This window comes from Neocloeon triangulifer, unplaced genomic scaffold (genome assembly GCF_031216515.1).
Source record: "Neocloeon triangulifer isolate White Clay Creek 2 clone unplaced genomic scaffold, ASM3121651v1 ptg000017l, whole genome shotgun sequence".
NCBI lineage: Eukaryota > Metazoa > Arthropoda > Insecta > Ephemeroptera > Baetidae > Neocloeon > Neocloeon triangulifer.
In genome coordinates this window covers 3,625,970-3,642,510 of record NW_026775559.1, presented here as the reverse complement: position 1 = coordinate 3,642,510, position 16,541 = coordinate 3,625,970, and the positions used below count along the sequence as shown (strand labels likewise).

Genomic DNA, 16,541 nt, shown 5'->3' with positions numbered 1-16,541 from the left:
ATATAATTTTTTTTTATAATTCCAAGATTTATAGCATTATGCTTTGATTTCTTTGCATACTAATAAATAAATTGTTTATTTTTAGTTTCAACTTAAATCTCAATTTATTATTAATATTAGGCTGAGCAGAAAAATGAAAATCAATTTATTTTCCAATTTAATATGTTCGTGCACCATAAACTTCAAGTACGTTGACAAGCGAATGATGGAGTGGTGGGTTGACAGATTGGAGTCAATGTACTCAACAGTAATATTCCATTGTGGCCAAAGGGTCAGCGATTGCGGGCGTCAATTTCACCGCAGCTTTCTTACTTGCCACACACTATGCACAAAACCTATTTGGCATGCTGCGTATCAAGTACAAGAGAGCCTTGCTTGCGATACATTATTATTTAAAAAAGGGACGCCCCCTCCTTCTCAAAGACAGAATTCCAAATCGGTGCTGGCAGGCACCTTTCCTTTTTAGGGATGCGTTGGTTGTATCTAATTAGTTTATTGGCATCGTTGTGTCATTTTTTTCTTGTCCGAAACAAGCAATGCCGGCGCTTTCTTTATTGTTTTCACGCCTCTTGTGAAGGTGCCGATGAGATGAGTTTTGTAAATTTTATTACATGGAGTACAATAACGCTTAATTACGTAGCATAAGAAGCGAAAAATATCAAACTACGGTGAGATTTCTGGTGTAAAATGATCGCGTGTAGGAAGTCTACGGTTTCAGCCGATTGAAACACTCTTGCGCCGGTTTCTAATGAATAACAACCAACCGTGCAATTTCCATTCTGAAAGGTTATTAATCAAAAGTCACAAAGTAAGAAATCCCAAGTGATGGATAATTTTTTTTTTACATTTGAATAATAAAATAATCGGTCTCGGCGCGGAGAAAGTGATAACTTGCGTTTTTCATGCAGATGGCACACTGATGTTGTGCATATGTTCAGAAAGAATGAATGTCAATTTTCTCCGGTGTCTCTCCATCTGTTTGGTGCTCGCGGCGTGCAATTTTTGCGAAACGGTCTTTGTATGTGTGCAATACGGTCTGTAGGTCTTTCTCGCATCACGGGCGGAAAATTGATTAATTTATATTGCTCAAGAAATGGTCCAGTGCCTTAGATTTTTTGAAAACCTCCGCCTTTTGTTGTCTTGCAATTGAGAGTCACGCTGCATTTAAGTCCAATTTTGTTCAATAATGCACCACAAACCCTGTTACTGGCAGTTGTAATAGCACCTTTCATTTCAAATAATAAAATAAAGAAATACCAGACAATTTTTCACGCACAACAAAGTACAAAAGAAATGCAATAAATCATTTTTAAAAGATTTAACGGAACGCTAAAAGTGACTAAAAGATTAGAATTTTTTTGTTGCAATTAAACTAAAAATTTTTAATACGTTCATAACTCATTTTGTAGAAAAAAATATTCTTTTTTAGCCTTCAATTTTATGGTTTAAAGGTGAAATTTACTGATAAATTTTACTCTTTTTTCATCTTACTAAGTATTTTAAAATTATTTATTTTATTTTCCATATACAGTGTTGAACGTTCTGAGCTTTAAAGGAGTTACATTGTGAAGAACTTTCAAGAGCTCTAATCAAGACTCGCCTTGATCAAAACGAACCAAATTGCTAATTAATGCAATCTCAACAAGCATCTCTCTATAATCTCTGCTTTTCTCATTAAAAATTCCACTCTTGACACAAATAATCCGTTTGTTTCATATATTTATGCAAACTAAATTTTGGTCACGCGTGTTGCAGGCTGAGCCGAGAAGAATGGGCTATTCGCTGATCGTCGGGGTCGTCCACTGACCATGACCCCCGAGAATGCCAGCTGGGCCGGTCTCGCCGCCGGGGCGCCGCTCGTCCTCGTGGCCCTGAGCTGGGCCCTCCTCATCCTCCACGCACACCGCCCCCTATGGCGGGCCGTCGACGTCTTCCTGGCCGCCCTACTGGGTCAGGGTTGCGCCCGCCAGCTCCTCACCCTCTTCGTCGCGCTGCTGCAACTCCTGGGCGCCCCCAGGGCCGCTAGTGGCGTGGCCTGTTCGACGGCCGTGTGGGCCGTGACGGCCCTTCACGCTTTGCACGCCGCCACCCTCGCCTCCCTGGTGCTGGACCGCGCCCTGAGCGTCAGGTGGCCCAGTCGCTACCGGCGCCACCCTCGACGCGACCACGTGCGCTACCACATCTGCGTCCTGGCCGTCATCTCCGGTTTCGTCGGACTGGCTGCCATGTTTGCCCGACCGGCCCACATGCAGTTCCACGGGGATGCGTGCACCTTCCTCCCTCATCAGCTAGAACCCCGTTTCGCCCTGTTTTCGGCTTCCCTGCACGGGGTTCTGGCCGTTGCCACTTTAGTTGGCGTTTTGGCCACCGAAGTTAGGCGCCACCGTCGCCTCCAAAGGTCAACCTCGGACCTCAGAGTTCTGGCCCAGTCGGACACTGGGACGGCGTCGACGCAGTCAGGTCGTTCGGACGGGCGTCAACCACCCTTCGGCGAGACCCTCCACCGCTTCAACAGCGACACGGAGAGCAGCATGTTGAGCAAAGTGTACGGCAGCTCTCTGCTGCTGACGCCGCCATGTCACGCGTGGCCAAACCGGAGCACGTCGCTGCCCGAGAGACTGCGCTGGTCAACGGTGCTGTCCGTCCTTGCGCTCTGCTATCTCGTCCATCACCTGCCTTTGTTGGTGAGTAGTGCTGACCTTTTTCCCAAGCATTATAATGCATGTTCTAATGCCGTTGGCGAGTCACGTCTTTCTGCCGACGATAATTGTATCGCACGTTATGCAACGACGAAACGCACTTACGTGCCATTCCCACATTTGGCGAACTGTTTGCGCAGACCAGTGCTAAAAGGGTGAACGGTGAGTCTCACAAAGAATGCCCTTTCTGTTTTTCGACAAACACAACGCCCTAATCGTAAAACTAACACGCGGGTGTTAAATCTGTTTAACCAGTTCTTTGTCGCTCCCTAACGCTCACATGCACATTCTTCTCATGCTTACAATTAGCGGATGTTTATTTCAGGCAAACATTAATTCCTGTCGTAACTCCAGCAGGTTTTTGAGTAAAAAATATGATTAAAATTTTTTATGCTGCTTCATCTATAAACGGTGTCATTCATAAAAAAAAAAAAAAAAAAAAAAAAAAAAAAACAGATTTTATGCTACGTAAGGCAACAAAGCAGCAAAAAATGTAATCAATTTATACCAAGAGATTAATTTTGTTAAAAATAATTTACTGTGCATAATTATATTGATTTGTTAATTTATTTTAGATCATTTTGCTTGCAAATTAATAATCTACTATCTTGATGAGTTCTTCTTGCAATAAAAGTTCATAGTTTAATTTGGTTTAATTAATTGCTATTCAACCACGAACATTTGGTCTGGTATGGTCGTTATTTTATTAAAAAAGATTAACAGTGATTATTATCTTCAAAATATGACCAATTCGTATAAATAATCAATTAAAATTTCTACAGCACTACTAAACCGTATAAGCATTAATAAGAAAGACCAGGTGCAAAAGGTATTTTATATCCTCAGCACATCCACAATGTTTTATACAAAACGGTACAAAAAATAAAATCATTGTAATCAAAATAATTTATCTTAAGTTTTAATAACTTTGAAGTTGAATTATGTATTTATTTATCAACTTGCTATTTTTGGAAAAAATCAAATGTTAAATATATATTTATTGATATATTAAATTTATTTTAAAATAAACTTCAATTTGTTATAAGTTAAACAAAACATATCAAAATCAGGGCATTAAAACTTTTTTGATTTCTTATTATTAATTTAAAAAAAAAATTGTCTTCACTTCTACTTTTACCGCGATTGCTGCTCTGCCTGCACTCACCAATGTTAATTGACTTTTGCAATCAGGAGTCAAATCTTTAATCTATCTCTATGCTCAACGACGTGCACTGTACTTTTTCTTTTCGCTTTCGTCTGGCATAAAAAATGCTGCTGCAGCTCTGAACCAACTGAAAGAGCTTGGCGCCGGTCACATCATTTTTGTTATTTTCTATCTCTAATGAATCTCATTGTTGTTTGCAAAGCTTTCACGGTCAGCGCCGTTCAGTGAAACGAACTAACAGAGCACACACTATATGCAGCCCAGTGCATCTCAGCTCGAGTTGCTCGCCATGATCATTAATCGAACAAACGTATATCAGACGCACACTCTGTGTGTGTTGGTTTTGAATGCACATCTATTCTCGCACGGTGGCCGCTTTCTCCGCGTGTGATAAGGACGCGCACTGTGCGCTCCAGTTTATGACCTGCCACTGCCTGCAAAGTGGCTTTTCTTATTTGACCCATTCACGTTAATTACTCCAGAGTTCAGCTCGTCCATTAAAATAGAGGCGTCTCTCGCTAACTGACAATCAACGGCCGGCGCATTTTTGGCCACTTTTCACGCCGCCTCGCCACATACACAGTTAGCAAAAACCGCTGTTGGCTCTCTGCATGTTTATTTTTTTGGCTGAATTTCCGGTGCAAGTGTAGACACATAACACCTATAACTTTTAATTCAGTTCGGTAGACTGGTGAAGAATCTCAAAATAGATGTATTTTTTACTTTTTTTTTTTAATAAAAGTGATTTTTTAATTTTAAATTTACGGCAGCACCTTTAAAAAAAAAGATAATACGATTCAATTAATAATTTGTTTTTATATCTTAAAATATTAATTTTGCTCGATAAGTTTTAAAATGAATTAAAAATCAACATTCTACCATTCGGAAATGAGAAAAGGGGTGGTAGTGTAATATAATTAATGGGAAATGGTAAAATGAATGGCGTTGCAGATTGAGTAGGATGGAAAACGAGACGATATTGAGAATTTGTTGTTTATAAATCATTATGAATGGAACGGAAACTTGTCCTAGAATATTTTTATTTTTAGCAAACAAGTATATCGGAACTGTAAAGCTGACATCAAGAGTTCTCAATAAAATACTGATGAGTCAGTTTGATACTATATCTATAAATAAAATATTTTTACAGTCTTGGTCTAAGTTAGAGTAGGTCGTCCAAATTTGACCTTAATAAATGGATAATGCCAGAAATAAAATTTTAGCAAATCTGGCATAGGCCAAATAGGCACTCCCAAAAACACGTTTTTAAATCGATCAGACGCAAAACTTGTCCCACATTATCTAACTTTTCATCGGCTTTGTATAACAGCATTACGCAAAATGATCAGGCCCTGATTTATCCCGAGTCAAACGCTTGTTCAAAACAAAGCACCTCGCGCTGTTCGTTATTTTTCTCTCTGCTTATAAGAATTTGCGTGTGCGTCTCAGTGACGCAGAGATTAAAACAGCAGGCGAGTGTGTGTGTATATATCGAAGAAGGAATGCTGCTTTAGAAGCTGGCAGTGTAATTTATTTTAATCCCTTTATTGCTGAATGTGTCTCGTTTCGCTGGCAGCTGCCTGAGAGTCGAATGTTTTATTTTTTTCGCGTGCGCAAACCTGAAGATGAATACCGCTGCTCTTCTATCAAGAAGAAGTATAGTAGTTTTTAGTTGAAAGGTGGTCGCGACCGGCCATGCCGGGCACAGGTTTCATTAGGCTCTCTCATTTAAATAATACGTGTGTGCTGGCGTGAATTGATCTCTCGTCGTCGCGTTTGCCGTAGGCTCAGAAACCGCTATACGCGCGAGGCAAAACCTGCTTGCTGTTGCACTTCTTCTTCTTCGTCTTCTTCTTGTGTGTCTGCATCTCTTGAAAACGGGCGAATAATCCCACGAAAGATCACTGAGGCGGTCGTTTGTTGTTATTATTCATGAGAATGACCCATTTTCGCTCGGAGCGGTGCAATATTCAAATGTTTAGAAAAGGCCCCACAGAAAACTGTTTACACGAAAGTTTTCACCTGTTGTGAGCAAGTGCAGTAAAAAACTACCGTGGAAGATGAGAGAAGAGAAATCTTAATTGCTTCTGTGGTAAATCGTTTTGCATAAGTAATTTACCGCAACTGTTACTTGCACAAATATTAAATGCCTCATTTTGAACGCGCGTCAGTTGTACGACATTGATTCTAATGAAAACCCGACTCATGCTGTAATTAGATATCTACGTGAAGTGTCTCCCTTTGGAAATGTGATATTTTGTTATTTGTTCATAAATGATGCTTTGCTTTTTCTTTGGTGAACTTACAATGACTAATGAGAACCAGAATTAATTCTATAATTAGGTGAACTGCAAAATTAAAAGTCCAAATTCCAAATCTTAATTTGTATTACATGTTGCGATGCAGAAATTTGATATGAGGTATTTTTGGGCCAAGAAATTTAATTAAATGTTAATTAACTTATATAATATATTTGAAATTGAAATTGAACCTTTTTTACTGTGTAACTGTTTGTAGAATTAATGGATATTGAACAAATCATATTTTGCCTCTTTACATTTACAGTATATCTTCACTTTTCTCCGTTTAATTCAAGAATAAAATTTTCTCATTTGGCTCAAACCCAAATTCATAGTGATATTAACTCAAGCCTGATATACTGCCAATGATCTAAAAGAGAAGCAAAAAGTTTCACTTATTTTATACATAAATATCCAATCACTGTACATAAAATAATCAATGCACTGCTAGCAGACCGCAAAATTGGAGTTCAATTCAGGAAGCAGCCGCGCGACACACAGATAAAAATTATTATAACTGTACGCGCGCCAAGATTACAATCCACCTTGGCCGAGGAAATGAAGTTTTTTGTTTTCAAAATAACGCTGGACACCCGCAACTTTTTACCACGGCCTGGGAGGTTAGTTTTGAAACAGCTAATTCTGGTAGATTCGTTCCACCTCCGTGACTTTTCTGTGTGGAGTCCATTCACATGCAAAATTGATTTTTTTTCCACTTAACTTTATTTATCATAGAAACTTTACCTATGAAATGTGAATTTCGAGAATCATAGATATGGTTGAACTGATACAAGTGAAAATTCACAATCTAATAATCAATTACAAGACAAACTAATCAATTGTGCAAGTTTGATTGAATTCTCCTTTATTTATATCACCCGTGTATAAAAGAAACACGTTGCATCGCATCGTGGGCTTTGGAAATTTTCTCATTTAGCGAGTGCAATCACCATTGAGTGCCTCACAGAATGCCGTGAGTCTCCATTAAACGAAATTACAAACCCACGCAGCGAAATCAAAGGCAACGCACTTTATAGCTTTTGCTCAAATCGCAAACCGTTCACTTTTGTTCTCGGCATGTGAGGTAATGCGCCAATTAAGTTGTTCTGCAGATGAACGAACTCCACACAATATAAGGCGCTCTGCGCGCAAATTCGTGATTTACGTGAGTGCGTGCGTAGGCCGAGTTGAAACGTCTTGTCATGAAGTGCACGGCGGGTCAAATCGGACAATGCAAACATTGGAAATATGAATGCGCGAGAGAGTCGGAAAACGGAATGACTCAACCTCCGCTGATTTATGGACCTCTATCCGATTCCAAAACAATGTGAGGCTCTCTGTAGGGTATTGAAATCATAATACTCGAATATAGCAAGATGATAGGCATCGATGTAAATTAAAATTTTTAACTAATAATATAATCTTTTATCTTATTTTTCAGTTTATTTATATATTTTAAATTTCTAGCTTTTATTTAATATTCGCAGAATGTTCAAATTGAACCATATGTTTTAATTTTAATATTTTCTTTTCACAAATAATAAACAAACTGTATTTTAAACATTATTTCATTCATACAGTTTCCCTTTTCTACTCTCTGCTTTTTTATTCTCAAAACTTTAACTTATTTATCTAAAACTAACTTGTATAGTTCAAATTTCATTATGTGTGTTAACAATTTGATAAAATTTTCTCATTATACAAAAAACAATTTCTTTTCGTTTAATATAAATTAGACTGCCACACAGACTTAATTTCAATCATTATAATTATCTATTTGAACGCTTATTATAAAATAAATATATTTTGTTATATAACAAAATCCTTTTTTTTACAAAACAGTTATTATTAATTTTTTTCAAATGATTCCAATTATCCACTATATTTATTACAATACCAGATAACATTGTTTAAAAACTCAATCTCATTAGAATTTTTACAATATAAACAATATTTTTAGACCTCATAAGTGAGGTTACTGAACAAGTGTTAAATAATTATAAGCATGTGTCCAGAAAGCAACGGATTTCTGATGTTCGTATGGCGACCCGGATGCATTAGGTGCCCACCGGCTGGGCCATTAACAACATCCTCCGCTCCGATGGCGCGAATTCCTTGCGAAATCCCACTTCCAATTACCCGGTGCCGCATTTATTATTATTTTGCCACAGGAGCTCCAATTTACAGCTCACGTGCAATTATTTTTGTCAGTGTTTGCGTCCGGAATTAACTGATTCGAGTGTCATTCTCGCTGACCGGCCGAGCGGCTCATTTCCACAGTTTGGACAATCGCGATCGAGTTTCAGTCAGAAACACAACAACAGCAGTTAGCGGCGGAATGCAGCGGCAACTTAATGAAAACCAAAGCGAGCGCCCACTGAAAAAATGCCACGGTGATGCGCAAAGGAAGGCTTTGTCGAACTGGAGGCGCCTTTGTGTTCTCTCGCCTTGCATTGCTCGCGAGGCCTTGGATGCTCGCTTTGATAAAACCCACACCGCGGCCGCAATCAGGAATTTCGTTCCCAAGCAGCTCTGGAATTGAATTTTCTTGCTTGCCAAATAAAAAACCAAATTTTATCAAGAAAGAAGCGCCTCTGAAAAATGTGCTCTGAAAAATTTGCTTCTTGTAATAAAATAACTTGATTTACGTCGGCCAGCTTGTATAAGGCTTTTTATTAATATTATTTATGAGGCTTAAAACGCCCATACCTTTACATAAAATATTGACATTTTTCGTGCCTTCATTTATTTTATTTATTTTTGAATTGCACTTGTACTCGCCTCAGGTCACAAGTTAAACAACTGAAGATTTCACTCTCTTTCCGAACATTAAAATTGACGGCCCTGTGTAATTCAGCATCGCGACTCTCGCGCATCAATTCTCTCCACATTAACCTCCTTTCGATTTCTTTTCTTCTATACATATCAAACAAATCGACCCAGATTGAGACATTATTCTTTGAAAGTTAATTATTTGGTCTCGATATGCGACCTATCAGACCTATGAACTCTGATTATGTATGGAAATAATCAAAGTTATTGCGACAGCGTCGTGCGGTCAGAGCAGTAATAAGTGCATTATAAGAAAGAGCAACGCCGCTCTCCTCATTTGTACGCCGCAAACCGGTATATTTTTAATGTTCGCACGCGCCTAACTTCCGTGCCAATAACATGTAAAATTTGACCCAAAAATGAGACCTCTTGCTCCATGACAAAACGTAAAATTTATAGTACTACTCGTTTTTCATTGCAAAAAATTAACTTCCTCGTTTTAATGTATTACAAAATTGTCTCTTCTTTTTCACAGGCGATGACCATTGTTGGAAGTTGGGAGCCTTCCCTTCTGCCGCCGTGGCCTCTCGACAGTTTGGCCCTTTGGGCAGGCCTGGCCCAAGACTGTCTCCTGCCCCTGGTTTTGATCCTGAGCGACGCCAACTTTGGCCCCTGGGTGAAGAAAATCTACCAGCGACCTGGTCCGCAGCTCAAAGTGCCACCGCCGATATACCCTGGGCTGCTCAGTGACCTGAAACCAGGTCCTGGACGCTACCTCTCGCCTGACCCTGTTGATAAGAGACTCTCCCTGAGCAATGGATCGCTCTTTCCAGGAGGCTCTGGACCGATTTTGAATAATTACCAGCACGGCAGAGGTAATTAATTTCATACTTTCCCTTAAACTTTATTGTCGCCATATTTGAATGGAAATTTTAATTTACAACGTGGAAAGGCGAGAAACTTTATAAACGGTGCTTTCCACCGCAAAGCAGGTTTTCATATTAAGTATAGGAAGAACCTACCAGTCATATAAAGTGAATGCCCTTTTTTCGATTCGCTTTGCCTCGTTTTACGGCAAGCAAGAGAAAATTTGCATGAAAACTCTGTTAAAAACCACTTTGCTGCTGATTAAGAGCTCCAAAAAAGAACGGTGCGATGAGCACGTAGCATAATTTAAAGCCACCAAACTCCATTGTGGTTGTGTTCGCCCACTGGAGAACAAACTAACTAAAACACGCGGCGGCTCCGCGGCTCAGTGCGCAAAGTACAACTTGATGTCCTGGCAGTCGAATGAGTCGAAGCCCTGAAGAGGATTTGCGCAGCGCACACTTATTTCGAGCGCTGAACCTTTAGCTCCCGAGGCATGCTGACTGGATGCTTTTTCCTCAGCTTTTGACCGCACTAAATTTGCTCCTGGCGGTAGTTTTTGCCCGTTTTGTTTCAGCACAGCAGTGCTTCTGTGCTGTGTACCATTGCCTATAACTGAACCGGATTTCTTTTGATTGTTTTTTTATTTTAACATAATAATTCTCATATTTTTTTTGAATAACTTAAATCATACATATATAATAATATTTTTTTTGCAATTAATTAAACACAAAAATTTTTGAAAATGTATTTATTTATTTTTTTATATTTTAATGTTTTCTATTTTTAATATCATTATCAGATCATTATCAAAGTTTTGTTTCTCATGCAATATAATTAAAAAATTTAATCAAGATTCAAAATATTATTTATTATAAATCAATTCCTTGGATTGTATAGAGTCAAATTTTATCCTGGGATTTAATTTTTCAATTATGTTGTGCGAAATTGAGATACAATAATGCAGTACTTATGAAAATACATAATATTTTAGCTTATTGTTATAGTTATTTATTATTATATTGGTAAATACTTTTAGTGCTTAAGTTTCATTACATATTTTATCATTATTAAATTATACTTAAAGATTGAATTTTAATCTTTAACCAACAAATTGTGATATAATTAATTATTTTTGACCTGTTTACAGGAGTAACAAGGTATAGTCGTGCGACATGCATGGGTTTGGCGGCGCGCGAAATCCGAGGCTATCTCTCGCACGCGAGCGCCGACAACCTGAACAGCTTGGTATCCGGCCCAAAACCGGCGGTGGCCTCTAATACGTGGGTCCAGGCGGGCCCAACGGTGGCCCAAATCAAGACCCAGACAAGCAGCACCAACGTCAACAACCGCAAGGCTCACAAAGCCACGTCGACGGCGTGCGACTCAGAGAGCGACGCCGACTTCCTCGAACCGATTTACGCCAGTCTGAGCGACGAAATCGGCACACTGTCGAGCCTTGGTGACGCGGCGTCCAGGTGCTGCAGCGTCACCACAGCGGCCAACAACGACTTCATCTTCCACAAAGGACCAACGCAGAAGAAACAACATACTCGGGAGGAGAGTTCCGAGTCTGAGATGGAGGTGAAGAAAATCACAGTGGAGCCCCGAAAGCAAAGGGTCAGGCAGAGGTACTACCACAGTAGTCAACTGAAGACCCTGGACTCGAGCTCCGAGGAGGACATCAAAGTCAAGCAGCTGTCCGACGAAGAGAATAAGAGAATCAGCATGTACAATGGAAACAACAAAAAGAGGTAGATTATTTCTTCTCTTTTCAAGTTTATAATTAATTAATAAAACATATTATAAAGTTTATTTTATTAATTTAGATTTTAAGTAAAAAAATAATTGTTTATCATTTTTACAAAAAAATTGAGTCTTGCTGCCGTCATGGCATTTTTTTTTTTTTTTTTTTTTTTTTTTGTAGTTTTTTTCAATAAATAATTAAATAATATATTGGGTTAATGCACCTTTGCCTACTCTGTTTCAGTCTGTTAATTAATTTTTGCCGACCGCAAATATTTCATATGATACTTTGCGTTCGGAATGCGGTAACATGACACCGACATATCTACTTGCTAGCCCAAAGTGAAATTCAAAGCTGCGGAATAAAGCGCGTTGGTTTACTTTGAAGACAAGGTGGAATTGTTGTGTCATGGGAGTATAGTCAGGGTGTTGACTTACTTGGGTTCAAATTAAAAGAAACGCGTTTGCAAAGACTAACAGTAAAATTTAGGAAAAGGGCAAAAGGCAGAAAATATATTAAATTACATTTTTATGTTGACAGCAGGAAGGCGCACAGAAAAGTGGCGCGGAGGCGAAGTCATGTGAAAAAACTGCCCTCGTCCTACTCGATGAACGATCTGGACCAAATTGAGACCGCCGTCGACTCGTCCAACGACCTTGAGGTGGTCTTCGAGCTGCCTGTGAAGAGCGAGAGCATCCTCAGCCTCTACAGACTGCACTTTGCGGAAATGAACTCGCCGGTGCTCAACAAACGAGAGAGTTTCAACCGCCAGTCTTCTTTCAGCCACCGTAGTCCTGTCCCTGTGAAGCGGTCTTACAGCAACAGACAACAGGTGCCAGAAAAGCACTCGCTGGGCACCGTTCTGTCCATGGACAGTCTGCACTCAGCGCTGGCCCGCGACTTCTCCTACCTGGACAGTGGTGAGCTCTGCAGGCATGCGAAAATGTCCCATCCGGACTTACAGCGGACATTTGTGTCTGACTACATTTAATAAAATTAAACTGGTCTTGTAAAGGCCATTAATGAATGAAGTCCAGATTTGCATTCTTGCTCAATTAATACTTCAATTTTCAATCAAAATTTAGTATCTTTGGGCACAAAAGATTATTTAGACAGGACCGTCTTTCTTTATAGCATTTTTATTAAACTATTTATGATTTGGATTAATGTTTTGAATGGTATTTGTGAATATTCAGTAATAATATATGCTTTTTTACACACACTTACTTAAGTCTCTGTCAAACAATACTGTTCAGCCAAAGAGGATATAATACCACCACAGTAAGAAATAGCTGGTTTAAAATTAAAAACAAAAAAATATCTGTCTGTACCCAAGTTTATAAAAGCTGGCCAACCACAGTAACAACGAAATGTTCATTTTCATTTCTTCAATAAAAGCAAGAAAAGATGTGTGTATAGAAGGATTAAATTAAAATATATTTGGTGATGCCAAGTAACTTGTAAATATATATTTTAAGATAATCATTACATGTGCAAAATGGCTTTTAAATGTGCCGGTTAATTTTGTATAGTATTATCAAGTAGAAATACTGAAGCTAAAAATCCAATAAATTGCATTATACAACAAAATCTTTTTTTTTTTGCTTGAGGCACACATAAGCTTATTAGGCTATTGGGTTGGTGGTCTATCTATTATTTTATGTGAGGAAATCTAACGAAGCAGAAAATTATTAAACTAAACACTGGCTTTTCAAGGCAAAAGACTAATATTATTTGACATATTATGGCTTTTTCTGGCCCCCATAACGCCTGATAAATGCCATATTTCCCTGATAACTTTTCTTTCACATACTTGCTCGAAATTTCAAACATTTATGTTGGAACTGGTCGGCAGATGACACTCTTGACTTCCAGGTACTCCTTGAGTGACTCTTCGCCCCTGAACAAAATAATCAAATATAAGATTTCTCATAGAATTTGAATATTCTTACAGTTCTCGGCCAAACCCAGACTGCTTGAATCCTCCAAAAGGAACTTGTGGCATAACATTGTCATAGCAGTTGATCCTGACAAATTTAAGTTTTCTTATAACTTTTTGTTGAAAGGTTAAATTTTTAATTACCAAAGGGATCCAGCGTTCACTCTGTTCACATAGGCCAAAGCCCTGTCCATTTTGCTGGTGATGATTCCGGATGCCAAACCATACTTGGTGTTGTTGACCTGCTCGATGACTTCTTCAAGGGTGCTGAATTTGAAGACCATTTGAACAGGACCAAAAATCTAATAGCAATTTTTGTAATTATGAACTATTAAGTAAGTTGAGAGATTACCTCCTCCTGCGCAATTTTCATGTCTTGATTGACGTTGGAGAACAGCGTCGGGTTCACAAAGAATCCCTCCTTGAATTCACCTTTCCCGCCAACCTCAAGGGTGGCCCCCTCGTCAACACCTGACTGGATCAGGTCAAGCACTTTAGTCAGCTGTTTCTGGTCAATTTGGGGACCGTGCATTGTGGCCTCGTCAAATGGATCTCCAGTTTTGCGAGCGGCAGTCAATTCTTTTGCCTTGGCAAGGAACTCGTCATAAATTTCCTCGTGAACAAAGATTTTCGAGCCAGCAGTGCAGTTTTGGCCCTGGTTGAAAAACGAGGCAAATTGGGCGATTTCAGCTGCCTTGGCCACTTTTTATCGCCAATGATTAAAAAATTAATTTAGAAAATACAAAAAGATCTTTACAATCTGGGGTGTCGTAAACGACGAGACAACTTTTTCCACCCAATTCCAAAGACACGCGCTTCAAGTTTGACTCAGCAGCAGCCCTTGCAACCAGTTTTCCCACCTATTTTGCAAATAAATTATTGAATTAATGTGTAAACAAAAAATAAACTACCTGAGTAGATCCTGTAAAAGCAATTTTGTTGACGTCTGGATGGTAAGCAATGGGCTCACCTGCAGTTGGCCCATAACCAGGAACAATGTTAACCACACCAGGCGGAAATCCAGCCTAAAAATTTAAGAAATAACTAACATTATTACTTTTTTAATTAAAATTTTCACCTCCACAACAAGTGACCCGAAGTAAAGGGCGGTCAAAGGGGTCAGTTCCGAGGGTTTCAGGACGACAGTGCATCCAGCCGCCAAAGCTGGACCCAATTTCCAGGAGAGCATCAGCATCGGGAAGTTCCAAGGAATGATGCACCCAACAACTCCAATGGGCTCCTTGCGCGTGTAAGCAAATGCGCCATCATCACCACCTGATATTTGATTTTAATAAAATTATTTTTTAATACTCTCCTCAATTGTGATACCCACCAACAGGAATGGTGCTTCCACGAATTTTGTCGCACCATCCAGCGTAGTAGCGGAATACGTCAATGACAAATTGCATGTCATTAAAGATTCCTGAGTAGGGCTGACCATTGTCAACAGTTTCTAAACTGGCAATGTATTGATGGTCTCTCTCAATCAAAGAGGCAAGCTAGAAAAAAAATAATAAATAATAAACAAATTATAAAAAAAACTTCATTTATTCATTATTCATGAGAGTAAAATAAGCAGCATACCTTGTACATCAGGTTGCCCCTTTCCTTGGGTAGCATGGTCCTCCAGGGCGCATCAAATTTGAAAGCATTTTTGGCGGCGTTAACAGCGGCATCAATGTCGGCCTTTGATTTTTATTTTATTTTTGTCAGAATTTTATTAAAATAAGTGAAATAAATTTAAAACCTGTCCAGCTTCAGAAACACTTCCCAGGACCTCACCAGTGGCAGGATTGATGGTCCTGAATGTCTTCCCACTAATGGAGTCGACGAACTGGTTGTTGATGAACAACTGAAAATAAAAGGATATAATTTTTTTTTTTTGCTGTAGAGGCAGGAGTGTGTGCTAAAGACTCAATCTTTGAAAACTAGATAACCTTGAAGGCCGCTTTGACATTAGCCATTAATACCCACTGAGATTTCTAAAAAAGCACCACCGTGTGCACCGCAGTAAACCAAATTTCACAAGCTAGTTAGTAGCTATGGCAAGAATAAGCAATTATGCAGAATGTGATAGTGTCTAGGATGACTGAAAATTCACTTAAATAAGTGTGCATTATATCACACTTTACCTAAAAACAGAGAAAAACAGCAAAAAAACCTAATTTATTAATTCATGAACTCGGTTGAGGTTGACTCTCTGGTTTTTACAAATTTCGTACATAAAATCTTCTCTGGATGATATTGTTATCACTTTTTTTTTTTTTAGAATAAATTACTTAGCGCGCGTTGGGAAGCAAGTGTGCGCCTGTTATAATTTATGCTAGAAAAGAAAAGCAATATTATACATAAATTTTTAATTACTTTAGCTCAATATCATTGAATCATTGAATAGAATTGCCAAAATTGTGCCAAAGTCGCATTATATGTTAATTTGATTAAGTTATAAGGAAAAAGATAACATCATTTTATAAATATTAATATAAAAATATAAGAAATATTTAGTTTCTATTTTTATTTGTAATAATTATTTGTTACACCGATATCTTTTGATTAAAATGCATGCAATTCTCACCCTTGCAAATTTTGGTCCCTCTTGATCCCCCCAATATTTAATGTTATTCTTATCGCAAAGGGGCCATAAATGCGACGGTCGATGCCAGTAATAAAATAACTCGTACACCTCATCATATTTCTAATCTTCACTAGCGTAGATTATATTATTTTTCACAATAACTGATACAAAAAAAAACATAATTAACTTATGTTTAAAATTAAAAAAGCTAATAAAAACACTGCAAAATAATACCTTTGTGTATTTAATTGCTGGTTTGCGGATTGCCATTCTTGCTAATGCTTTTTCGCGCCGAAGTTCTTGAATCGGTGGATTAAAATACGCAGGAGGCACCTCAATTTAGTTTCGATCAATTCACCGTACGAGGACGGACAGGCGTCGGGCAAGACTGAAGCCTAAAAATTAGCCAAATTTTATTATATACTCGCCGCGACCCGCGAGGCGCGACTTGAGACAGACCAGTTGAGTTTGGAAGGG

At 38.7% G+C, this 16,541-nt stretch overlaps 2 protein-coding genes across 3 annotated transcripts in view; one reads left to right on the top strand and one right to left on the bottom strand.

Annotated features, from left to right (window-relative positions):
• Nucleotides 1-13,140, top strand: part of LOC132203063 (uncharacterized) — a 27,579-nt gene extending 14,439 nt beyond the window's left edge. Inside the window, exons 2-5 of one of the 2 annotated variants that reach the window (XM_059630519.1) lie at nucleotides 1,756-2,684; nucleotides 9,472-9,811; nucleotides 10,954-11,557; nucleotides 12,094-13,140. In XM_059630519.1, the coding sequence (XP_059486502.1) occupies nucleotides 1,809-2,684; nucleotides 9,472-9,811; nucleotides 10,954-11,557; nucleotides 12,094-12,541 (2,268 nt within the window). In that variant the 5' untranslated portion in view covers nucleotides 1,756-1,808 and the 3' untranslated portion in view covers nucleotides 12,542-13,140. Of the gene's footprint in view, nucleotides 1-1,755; nucleotides 2,685-9,471; nucleotides 9,812-10,953; nucleotides 11,558-12,090 lie in introns of both variants that reach the window. The other variant, XM_059630518.1, reaches the window with a different exon arrangement.
• LOC132203064 (retinal dehydrogenase 2-like) lies at nucleotides 12,856-16,541 on the bottom strand. Its single transcript, XM_059630520.1, has 12 exons — nucleotides 16,524-16,541; nucleotides 16,299-16,459; nucleotides 15,237-15,341; nucleotides 15,074-15,175; nucleotides 14,823-14,988; nucleotides 14,568-14,764; nucleotides 14,401-14,514; nucleotides 14,247-14,349; nucleotides 13,842-14,191; nucleotides 13,634-13,791; nucleotides 13,503-13,577; nucleotides 12,856-13,450 (listed from the first exon to the last, which is right to left on the bottom strand). Exons 2-12 carry the CDS (start codon nucleotides 16,332-16,334, stop codon nucleotides 13,384-13,386), a joined length of 1,473 nt encoding a protein of 490 aa, XP_059486503.1. The 5' UTR covers nucleotides 16,335-16,459; nucleotides 16,524-16,541; the 3' UTR covers nucleotides 12,856-13,383.